General features: G+C 36.9%; 1 protein-coding gene across 1 annotated transcript; it reads left to right on the top strand.

The window, feature by feature from the left end:
• Positions 1 to 1615: 1615 nt before the first annotated feature.
• Positions 1616 to 12119, top strand: LOC103718597 (vacuolar protein sorting-associated protein 24 homolog 1-like). The gene is given in 7 exon segments (XM_008807494.4): positions 1616 to 1941; positions 2069 to 2145; positions 4505 to 4559; positions 4562 to 4606; positions 6481 to 6602; positions 11604 to 11795; positions 11885 to 12119. Coding segments are annotated over 7 exon segments (681 nt in total). The 5' UTR covers positions 1616 to 1829; the 3' UTR covers positions 11963 to 12119.

The following is a 12119-nucleotide window of genomic DNA, read 5'->3' as shown; positions in this document are numbered from 1 at the left end:
TGTGCTCATTTAGTTTCACAAAGCAATTGGAAAATGACATATTTGCTGAAATGTCGAATAAATTATGAGTATATCATTTGTCTCCACATGAAATCAGTTAATAGATTGACAAAGGTTTCAATAACCGGATTATTTTCTTATGAATTATGATGGATGTCCACCGTAATTGCTGTCGACCGTTATAACAGTTATAATGGACACTATTTGCTCCATAGCATATAATTTTAAATGTTCCTGTTGATATGAAAAATTTAAAGTTTGAAAATTTATTATTTAATTCTGAGAAATAATGTGCATGCAAATAATAGTCATTATATATGTATTATAAAATGTTATAGCAATAGGTAGGTAGTCCATTATAACAGGCGTCATCTTTCTCTCCATTTTTCTATACAATAACATAATCCTAAAAGTCTTACATTGGCATGATAACATTATAGCAGCTATTATTTTGAACTTTAGAGCTCGGTAGGCTTGTTGTGATCATAACAGGAGCTGCAAGCCAGCATACAAAGTCAATCAAGGGCATTTGTGTGGCTCAATTAACAGACGGTGATTCACAAGAAGGGTGGCCATATATCCCAAGAAACTTTGGTGGTTTGCATGTAAGGGAATCTATATCATGGCTTTTGAAAAAGTTATTATGACTTGATTGTGGTTGGAGCTATAGCTCTAATTATGGGCATTTAAAGCAAAAGAGAGATGGACATAAAACTGGAAAAATCAAAAGGCTCTTAAGCTTTATTTGAGATTGGAACTATTTTGATGCATTATATTCAAATAAGATATGTTAAAGACAAATAATCAAGTGGTTACCAGATTAGTGATTAGGATAGCTCAGATGCACTATAATCAAGGAATATCCTAGATTCAAAGCTCCATGACTCGATACTAAAGACTGGTTATTACTCCATTAACATTGCACGAATTTAATCATATCTGATCATATCATAATTTGTTGTTTTGTTTTCGTTCGTGTATATGCATTTAGATTAGATATGCATATACTTATGCATATAACCTTACAAACATGCAAATCTTTTAATCTAGTTCTCTCCTACCTTAAACATCATCAATCTTACAATCCTAGATTCAAAGCTCCACGACTCTCGACACTAAAGACGAGCTATTACTCCATTAACATTGCATTAATTTAATCATATCTGATCATATCATAATTTGTTGTTTTGTTTTTGTTTTTGTATATGCATTTGGATATGCACACATACATACATGTATAGCTTCGAGCTTTCATCAACCTGCACTTTGTTTTGCCAAAACTCTTAAGAAAATATTGTCTCTATAATCAAGTGGCAAAACTCCAAATATTAAGAACACTATCTTAGACCCATATCTGAGTGTATTACATTAAAGTAATTATACTCATATATAATTTGCTTAATTATCATATTGCATTCCATATAAAAATCCTCTACTCTTGCGAGTCCCATGCACTTTACACAGCATGCTGGCACATATATCACAACAAGATCATGCAATCACAACCATTTCTTAATGTACAGACCGTCATGATTGCGGGACAGGAATGCCTGAATTGAGCTCGAGCCCAAAACAGCGAGGATTCAACTTGCACGTTTCCCATAATTTCCGACAACCGTTCCTGGAAAACTCGGCGGAAACTACCGCCCTTCGCACGGTTATTCCCCTCGGAACGAGGAATAAGAACACAAACCGAGATATATCCACCACCCGCCGAAGAAAAGGGGAATTAGGAGAACAGAGAACAGAGAACAGAGAACGAGAGAGGGATAAGAGTTTATTCGCCCCCTTGCGTTCAATTCCACAGCCTGATCTCCTCAAGGTCTCCGATGGAGACGGTGAAGAATCTCTTGAAGCCGAAGCCAAATCCGCAGCAGCAGCTCAGGGATTGGCAGCGCCGCCTCCGGCAGGAGTGCCGCAACATCGAACGCCAGATCCGAGGCATCATCCTCTTCTTGGATATCTATCTTGAATGCCTCGATTCCGATTGTTTTGCAATGAATCCGACCTTTTTTCAATCAATTTGTTGATTATTTGATAGATTTTGATGTTTGATGCGATCTTGTAGATGTGCAGAGGGAGGAGAAAAATGTTCAGAAGGCGATCAAGGAAGCGGCAAAGAGGAACGATATGGTCTCGGCAAAGGTTCGATCGTTTCCGATCTCGTTTTTGAAGTTTTTTAGCTTTTTCCGAGTTAGATTCGATGAATATGTTATAAATTGGAACAAACGAGAGAGTTTAATTTGATCCTTCTTGTTGTGTATTTTGTAATGCCATTTCTTTCTGGTGGAGTCGAGGAAATTTTAGGAGAGGATGGGGAAAATTTTTGGGTGGAGACTTTTTTTTCTTCCCTTTCAAGAAAGAATATTATTTAATGATTGTGCGATTGATCTCTTTTGGATTTGCCGTCTTAGTATGGAGCTTAATGTCCTGGGATATTAGATCCTGTGCTTGGAGCTGTTATTATTGTTTGTTAGAAACTGTGAATCCTGGAATCCAAACACTAATATAACTTCTGTAAAGCTTTAGGTGAGTCTATAATATTGCAAGAGAGGATGCCAGTACTTACAGTGCTTTTGCCTTTGCCCTTAGCTCTTCTCTTTGGGAGTTTGTATCCAAACTTGTCTAGCACATCTTCAGTGTCATAAGCTGCTTTGAGGTTCCCCAGCTGTCGCTCAAACCTTGAGGAAGGCTTCCTATTGGCTGCTTCGACCACACATGAATCCTTGCATGAGAAATAGTGTTTGGTTTTTGCATTTTGCCAGCAACATCGGTGATATTTTGGCCACGCATCATCGGATAGAAAGTTGTTGAGTCCACCTTAATTTATGGCAAAATTTGTTAAGAGTTGGTAGGTTTGAAGTGATACGTCCATGAAGCTTTTAACATATAAAGGGAGGAGGTATTAGCATGGAGATTTGAGTAAGTGATGGACTTGTATGGTATTTGATCTCCTTGTGATAATCAGTGTAAAGGAGGGATAAAAGAGAATGTTTCCTTATTTTCTTTCTCATTATTTTCACTACTAGTTTTGTAAACCTAAGAGCAAAGAATGACAGCCTGAGAATGATTGCCTACTCCTGCAATTAATTGAATTTCATGGAAGTTCAGCCTCTCTGCTATGTTTTGCTGTTACTTGAAGCATGGGGTATCTTTTAGTTGATAGGAGAATGGTTGAGGGAGAGGTAAAGGATGAGGGAGGTGAGGTGACAGTACCAAAAGAAGATTTTTTTTTTTGAATTTGCTACTTTGGATTTTCAAGTGCACTACTTAAGAAGAAATTGCATTCTCTGCTTTGAAATTTTTTTTAGTATTTACTACTTCAGATTCCAAGTACACCACTTAAGGACAAATTTCATGTGCTTTGAACCAAGTTATTAGTTACTAGTTTAGTCTAAAATTGTCTTATGACAGAGTTTCACATTAACTATTCTCCTAACAATTTAATCGATTCTTTGGGTAAGAAGCCTGGAAGTTGTATAAGTGATCTTACCTTATTTTAGAGGCCACATATCTACTTTTTTGAAGTTTGAACGATGGTGGGCAATGGTTAAGACATAAGGACTCAAGTGAACTGATAAGTAGGTGGCAAATGAACCAAGTAGAGTTTACAGAAGAAGAAGGTAAGCATAGGTCAGTGAGATATCTTAAACATCTTCTGTTATTAACCATATATAGTGCTCAATGCAGAAAAGAAATAAAGAAAGAAAGAAAGGGATGGGGGTGAAGAGCACATCAAAAAGGTTGAGGAAGATATTATAAATAAAATATAAATAAAGAGTATCATATGAAGAAATCCTCAAATGTAACCTCTGTTGATGTCCCTTCAGTCTCAACCAGTAATATTTATACAATACCATCATAGTTTGCTGCCTGAAAGTTTTAGCTTAAAAATGATTTACAGCAGACCAGCAGATGAAATTAAAAAGAAGGAAACACCAGATATGACTGCATAGAAAGATTGGCAAGCCCAGGGGAGGCTTGCCTCCTTTTGTACTCAAAAATTAAAAAAAGAAAAGAAGAAGCGAGAGTCCCCGCGCGGGGGGGGGGGGGGGGGGGGGGGTCATGTATATCATCATGAGGAACAAACGTCTGTGGAACTGTAGGTTGTTCACTTAAATATAAGCTATAGGTTGCAGTTCTTTCTGATACTAAGTTCCAATCTTGGTAGATAGCCTATATTTTTTTGCTGAAGTCTGTAATCTGAATTGACAATTGATGAAAGGTTCATTTATAGCGTAAAAACTCATAACTTGAAGAGGTTGCTGGCTTGAGTATAGAGCACCACAATCATACCTGTCAGAACTAAATAACCATTTATTCTAATTACACTTGTTGTGAAATAGCCTTGTTTTTCCCCTAATAAATAGTGCAATTAAACCAGTCTTCTTTTAACAAACATGCTGTTTACTGCCTTTTTAATCTTACTTATACTGGCTATTTATTAATTGCCTTGTAAGTTACTCTCTTTCCAACTAGCACTCAGTATTTTTTCTTAATGCAGTCTCTTGCTAAGGAAATTGTGAGATCGAGACGAGCGGTGAACCGTCTTTATGAAAATAGGCACAACTGAATTCAATCTCAATGCACCTTGGTGAACTTGTTGGTATGGCAGTACTGTAAATTCTTGATGCATTTTTGCATATTTAATAAGTAGACAAACAAGCTATTTGCGAATGTTAAATATTTAATAGGCCAGACCTTATGTTCTTCTGCCATTCCCCAATTTTATAAGAGCATGTGCTTAATATGGGGATTTCTAATGATCTTCAAAACCAGTGTGGATATAGCTTTTCCTTTCAGCTGGGATACTGAAATTGAGCATCAAAGTTCAGGATTTTTATCTGTATGGCTCACACTTATTTAAGTTTTGGGTCCATTAATTCATTTGAACGTATGTGGAAATGGTGATTTAATTAAACAATATGTAAAATAGAGACCTACACTAATCCATTAGAAGACAAACCAACATCATCCATAATACTAAAATGTGATATCAACTACCATTTGCAAACTCTAAGGGCATGAAGACATTCAAGACTCATTCTCATCATGACTTGTTGCTTGTTGCATATCAGCCAAAAACTTTGAAATTATGCCTCGTGTATTTGGGTGTCAAATGTCGTTCCAATATTGAGAACTTGCTCGTTGCTGCCTATTGCGAACTAAGCTTCCTTAAACTTGAAGCTCTGATAATTTTCTATTTAGTTTACCTGCTCTCATTATATCTCCGTTCTCGTATTACCTTTAGTCAGTTGTGCTGGTAAAACATAAATTTGGAGCATGAAAGGAAAATTAAGTGCTATGTACCTCTTAAAAAGTTGAATTAAGTGACAGAAAATATAACATTATAGAAAATATAAAACATATCTAGTACATTTGGACTTTCTCAAACTTGCAGCAACCAGCAGAGTACTGAAAATAAGACATAAAATTGTGCAAATGGCAAGTTATGTTTCCTTTTGGTTAACTCAGACATTTTTGAGATCTTGTTTAAGAAATGTTGGCGAATTTGGGGTCCATCATGGCTGACCAATTCAAACTGAAGAGATATTCAAGAGGTCACATGAAATGGAACTATTCATTATCTGTAGTGACAGTTAACTACATTTGAATAAACTAGTCAGACAGACACATGCTTCTCAGTGTTAATGTCTACCATTGGAGTAATGGTTCAGTTATGAAAATAAAATTGTTTGTTTATTGGCCAAAGTGATCTGGAATTTGAGACAAAGGGAGGGAGACCAACCATGGTAATTTACTGAGGTCCAAATGTGGGGATTCACTGCCTGAGTTCCAACCCAAAACCTCCCTCAACGAGATGTAGGGTGTGACCAATGGGCATTGCCCAGTTCATGGATGAAGTGGTTTTTGTATTCATGTTATCATTTATTACCATGCAGTGGCCTTCTTTTCCTTCTTACCAATTGGACAGAGACTTCGTCTTCAGTTTATTTTTAGGTGAATATATTTATTTTATGGAGTATTAATGTTTCGAAAAGTTTTTTTGTATTTTTCCCTTAATTATCATTATAGATAAGTGTCTGTTTCTCATACTTCACATTTCAAGACTATGATTGAAGCATTATACCTGTTTTCTGATAATATATGAGATTCAAATTAAACTTGTATGTGAATATATATTATATAAGGCGTTATAACTTCAACAGTCAAGGAGGAAACCCATATGGAAAATAACTAATGCATTGCTTTAATGTCCAAAACAATGACATGCGACAGACTGTTTATGGTCCCTATATCCAGCAATGAGAGAGCACCTTATAATATTTTTATGCCATTACATCTTCACCTATTGTAAATGTTTTAAATATTGTTGAATTTTCCCTTATAAAATACTACTCTATTCTTATAATATAACTATTGGTGATTTTTTTCATTTATTTTACATTTTCAACTTGCTCGTGTTTCTTTAGTTTTAAACAAAACATTGACTGACTCTTATTCATGGTTTAATTTCAGCAACTGCCAGAACTGTAGGCCATCTGTCCAAGAGTGCCGAGGTTATGAAGCTTGTCAATAGTCTTATGAAAGCTCCTGAAGTGGCTGTTACAATGCAAGAATTTAGCAAGGAGATGACAAAGGTATGCCATTTGTGACAAAGTGTTGGAGATTTGTTTTGTATTATTATTTAGTCTAGACTTGCAATCCTTTTTTCTAACTTGAGAATGAAACATCATTTAAAAAGAAAAAGATGGTGAGGCTCATGCTTCATTGCATACATATTGGACAATCATACTCGATGAAACATGCTTTACTTACACATACTTATTTTTATTGTCATTTACTATAATTTACATATCTCTTTGGATGCACCATCTAATATGTTGGAATGCATCACGACTTGTCATCTATAATTAAAAATTATTCATCATGTGTCCTCTGTCTGAGTGACAAGACTATATTTTCTTGGAATGGGATAATTTTTTTGTCATGTATAAAGACATTCTTCATTCTATCATTTCCAAAAAGGTTGATAAACTAGGTGGATGTGCAAGATATTTTTTGTTTCCCATTATTTGGACATGTATAAAAAAATATTCTGGCATTTCATTTGTGTGCAGCATTTTCAAAATTTTTAAAGAAAGGAAGTATCGATCTTGTTAGCACTTTGCTATTGTGGTACTTGGCCATTTGTGGATGATAGATGAACCTTATGTTGAGATGGTTGATGTGTTAAGTTTGGCTTGAGTTAATTTACTTCCAATAGCAAGCCAAAATGGCCCTTATGGAAACCAAAACCAACTTGCTCATAGGGTTGGACGATTAAATGGGGGAAAGTTAGTTTTATCGATCGATGCTTCAACCACTTAGCTAGCCTAGGTTAGAGAGGGGAAGAGAAGACTAGGGTGGAGAGGGATAAGAGGCAAAGGGTCCTTGTTGGGCCTAGATGATAAGCAAGGGGATGATAACATGGTTGAATGGCAATGTTGAGGTGGCATTAGGGCTCAAAATGATAGTCGCAAGGTGCAAGTTCGTGGAACGGAGAGAGATCAGGTAGTGATTACAAAGGTAGAATGATCTGTGCAGGTTCCACGAGTAAGTCAGGCTTTTGCTTGATCCATACTCAACGAGTGGCACAACAAGGTACGTTAGGTGAGCCAGGTCTACATGGGTGTCTTGTTTTCAGAGGTTGAAGGATTAACTAAATGATCATTACGTTGGTAAAATTCATTGAGAGTTTTAGTTTATGGTCTACATGCACGAGCAATGCAAGCAGGTGGGAGAAGAGCTATCGATTCATGAAGTACATTGAAGATAAAGGCAAGTATGACTGTTAGTTCTACGTCGATGGATGATGAAATAAAAATAAGTATCACACAACTAGAGGAGAAGATTGCCAAACTCACCAAGATTGTGTCTTGATTGGCAATGCCTTTAAGACAAGCACCAGCAACTCCTGTAGCTAAGCTGCCTTCTATGTATAGAGATGAGGATCTATCCTCTAGCGAGGAGGATGAGCAACCTATAGGCACTCTAAATCCTCCTTTTCAACCCTTCAAAGTAGAAGCTCGAATCGAGATCCGTATATGACAGAATTGCAATGCAGAGGAGTTGAATAACTAGTTAGACCAGTTAGAGACCTACTTCACTATTTATTGATATTCCAGTGTCTAGAAGGTAGTTGTTGCCCACCTCAAACTTTCTAGCCACACCCTCACCTAGTGGACTTCATACATGAGGAACAACAACGTCTCTAGCCCGATGCGGAGCAAATTCAAGAGCCTAATCAAGAAGTAATTCTACCCAATCGGACACGAGGAGGATTGGTGGATCAAGTGGTAGTACCTGCAGCAGAAGCATGATCAATCTATTTAGGATTACACCACCGAGTTCCACAAGCAAGCCCTCTTACTCGGCATCTCTATCGATGATCATGCGGTCTTCATGAAGTATGTCGAAGGTCTTAACAAGAGTATCCGAAATGAGCTGAATTTTTTCAAAGTTGAAGACATCAACGAAGCTAGCGTGAAGGCCATAGAAATCGAAAAGAAGAATCGACTTAGGGAAGGCAAGAAGGGCGATGAATTTAGGAAAGATGATGGAAAATCAAGTCAGAAAAGGGAACAAAGTAGGAAACACGTCAGCACAACTTAGAAAAATTATTGCGACCATTGTAACATCGGTGGACACATCAAAGAGAAGTGTTAAAAGCTTCACTTCAAGTTGCAACAGAAGAGGAAGAAGTTGAAGGATGAGGATTTCAAGAAAAAAAGGAAGGCGATCCTCAATGTGGCTTAAGGTTGAGGAGCTGCCCCAACTTGAGCAAGATTAAGTGTGATGGTGAAAAGATCCGAGACAACAACTGAGGTAGATCTAGAGGTGCGAGAGAAATTCTTCTACTTAAAGATACAGGTGAAGCAGAGCATCATCGGAGCTATTATAAATCCTAAAAATCAGAAGAAGCTCGTAACTAAAAGCTTGGTTCAGAATTTAGGGTTGCCATCCAAGCCTCATCCCCGTCTCTCTCTCTTGGATGAATTTAGAAGGATGTCAAATTGAAGATCACCCACCAATGTATCTTTAAATTTGCAATTACCGAAAGATACATTAACAAAGTACCATATGAAGTAGTTCCTTTGGATGTTTGTCAAGTCATCCTCGGGAGCTCGTACCTTTGGGATCGAGATGCAGTCTTCTACAGATGGCAGAGGATGCATCATCTCGTAAAGGATAGGAAGGAGTATGATTAACAGTTCAAAAATATAAGGTAACATAGACTTTGCAACTGCAGGCCAGGTGTAGCGACTTATTAATGCCTCCAACAAGTTTGTGACGATGGTACGAGAAGTCGATACGACTCATGAGAGGCCACACTTTTGTCCCTTGGTTCCATCGACTAATCGACTCAGATCGAGATCAAGATCGAACGGAAGTTGCTGTAGTCATCGTCAATGACGAAGGTTGGCAAGTAGCGTCCCTACAATGAAGTCCAAATGTGGGAGCAGGGCAGGTGCTTTGTTGAGATCTGGGAGAAAGAAGAGCAAGGTTGGAAACAATCTCCAAGCAAAGTCAAGCGATTCAGTCATGAGGCGGGAAGCAGGAGCTAAATTTTCTAAACATGAGGAGATATGATCCAGGAGGATCATCAAACTCGATGTGGACCATTTCAACCACTACAAGTAGGACTAGATAGGATTCACGTCGGAAAACTAATCACGTGCTAAACTTTCAAAGGTTATAACTTGGTCATATAGTATCTGATTGAGATGATATTTTTTAAACTTGGATAACTTTTCAAAATTTACGATATCGCGCCGCCCCTTGAGGGGAGCTGCGTACCTAGAGGTCATGCCCAAATTCAATCTTTCGGGCCTTGAAACAGGCCGATTAGACCAAAAGTTTTCTTTTCAAAAAAGATTTTTACCGCATGTCTTTTAATCTAGGAAGAATTCAATGGAGCGATAAAAGGCAAAGTTGATATAGGAGTTGATACATACCTCCTATAGAAATTTAGTTTTTTTTGTATTTATTTTTACTAGTCATGTTTATTTTTGAAAAGCTGATCCTATTCGAATTAGGAAAGAAATCCAATCCGAATTGTGCATGGGTGGATTTTACTATTATAAATAGAGGTTATGTATCTCAGTTTTTAGATCAATTGAATCATCAATTAATCAATGAAAGAAAAGAGGATCTAAACTCTATTTTTGCCTATTCTTCTATCTTTTTCAAATTTTTTTTGAGAGATTCAAGTTGAACAGGTTGAGAGAAATCATACTTCTCCCCGATTAGATCAAGTTGGTACAGAGCTCGGGTCTCTTCAACTATAGGAGCCTTAGTTTGTGGTCCATACGCATGAGCAATGCGAGTAGGCGGGAGAAGGGCTATCCATTTTTGAAGTACATTGAAGGACAAAGGCAAGTATGGCTGCTAGTTCTACCTCGATGGATGATGAGATGAAGAGACGTCTCATATAACTAGAGAAGATTGTCTTCCATGTTTGGAGATGAGGATCTATCCTCTAGTAAGGAGGATGAACAACTTGCAGGTACTCAAAATCCCCTCTTCAACCCTTCAAGGTTGAAGGTCGAATCGAGATCCTTGTATAAGATGGGATTACCGATGCAGAGAAGCTAGATAACTAGTTAGACCAGCTAGAGACTTCATTATATAGGGATACTCCAATGACCTACCTCACTTCGCCAATTCTTTCAGTTGTCTATGGATACATCAATAATGCTCCAATTATATTGGTGTATTGCATTTTGGAGACCAATGATGACAAATCCTGTAGTTGTGTATTGGTGTATTATTGCTCAAGGTTATTTTGGTTTATTTAGTTGACTACATGATTCTCATTTGTCCGTTTACTTATTTTAGTTCATTAGATATTTTCCATAGAAGCACTCATTGTGCATTTTATATCCTTGCTAAATTAAGTATTTTGCTATGGGTGCTAGTAATAATTTTTATTCTGTGTTCGGTTCAAGGTTAGAAACTTGGATTTGGTTTTTGTTTAAGTGGGCCAAACTTCTGGTTTGGGTTGACAATGCAAGTTTGTCTTTTTGGGCAAAAATAATTAAACAATCAAAAAGAATGCCCGGATATCAAAACTTGTAAGAAAAACTAGTCAATTAACGAATTAGACTACTAAAATATTGTATTGTTTGATACCTATGGCTATCGTAGTTAAAGATTTGTGCTTAAACAATAAAAGGTCTAAAATATTTTTAGAGAAAAGTTGTTCATTAAGTTGTTATGTAATTTTATTGTTTAATGACAATTTAAAGTGATCTATATGCCTATTAGATTTCATCTTTGTGGTAGCCAAACCTAAGTTGAAAATTTGCACTTCTTTATTTCCTTGAAACCCAACATTAATTGGCTCCATATCTTTAAAAACTCATGATGCCTGCTTTTGATTTGATAAAATTTCCAGAAGGCAAACAAATAAAGAAATGAGAATGCAATTAATACAAATTGTACCAAATATATAAAATATTTGACTGAACCACCAAAATTGTCTCAGTTTCGATTGAATTTAAAGCTTTCTGCTTTTAGCTGAATCTTACAAACCATAGTCTATTTGAAGGGATTACTTTAATACAACCATTTTTCTTTTTTTTTCTCTTTCCTTTCAGGCTGGGGTGATAGAAGACATGGTGAATGATGCTGTTGATTCAGCATTGGACTCAGAGGATATAGAGGAAGAAACAGAAGAGGAAGTAGACAAAGTGCTCACTACAATAGCAGGGGAGACAGCCTTGCAGCTCCCAGATGCTGTTAGGAGGGAGAGAGCAAAGCAACCTTCAGTAAGTGAGGCTGTTGAAGAGGTATGCATTATCCATGAATGCAAGTTCCTTTGATCTAATTCTTTATGACTTTGACAGTAGATGAAAATGAAGTTTGTGTATGTTTGCAGAGAGAAGCTATTGCTGAGGGTAATGATGATGGAGAATTAGAAGAGATAAGAGCACGACTCGCAAGCGTGAGATCTTGATCCATGTAAGAAAGCACTTTCATATCATTTGAATCAGATATGACCTCTTTGTATGCGGTAATGCATGTGTGGCCCTTTAAGAGGATTTGTACATGTAGCAATATTTACACCTTTAATACCTACTATATATTTCTCATATAGAGGGCATGTTATTCTT

This window comes from Phoenix dactylifera, chromosome 5 (genome assembly GCF_009389715.1).
Source record: "Phoenix dactylifera cultivar Barhee BC4 chromosome 5, palm_55x_up_171113_PBpolish2nd_filt_p, whole genome shotgun sequence".
Taxonomy (NCBI): Eukaryota; Viridiplantae; Streptophyta; class Magnoliopsida; order Arecales; family Arecaceae; genus Phoenix; species Phoenix dactylifera.
This window is presented reverse-complemented; position numbering and strand designations above follow the sequence as displayed.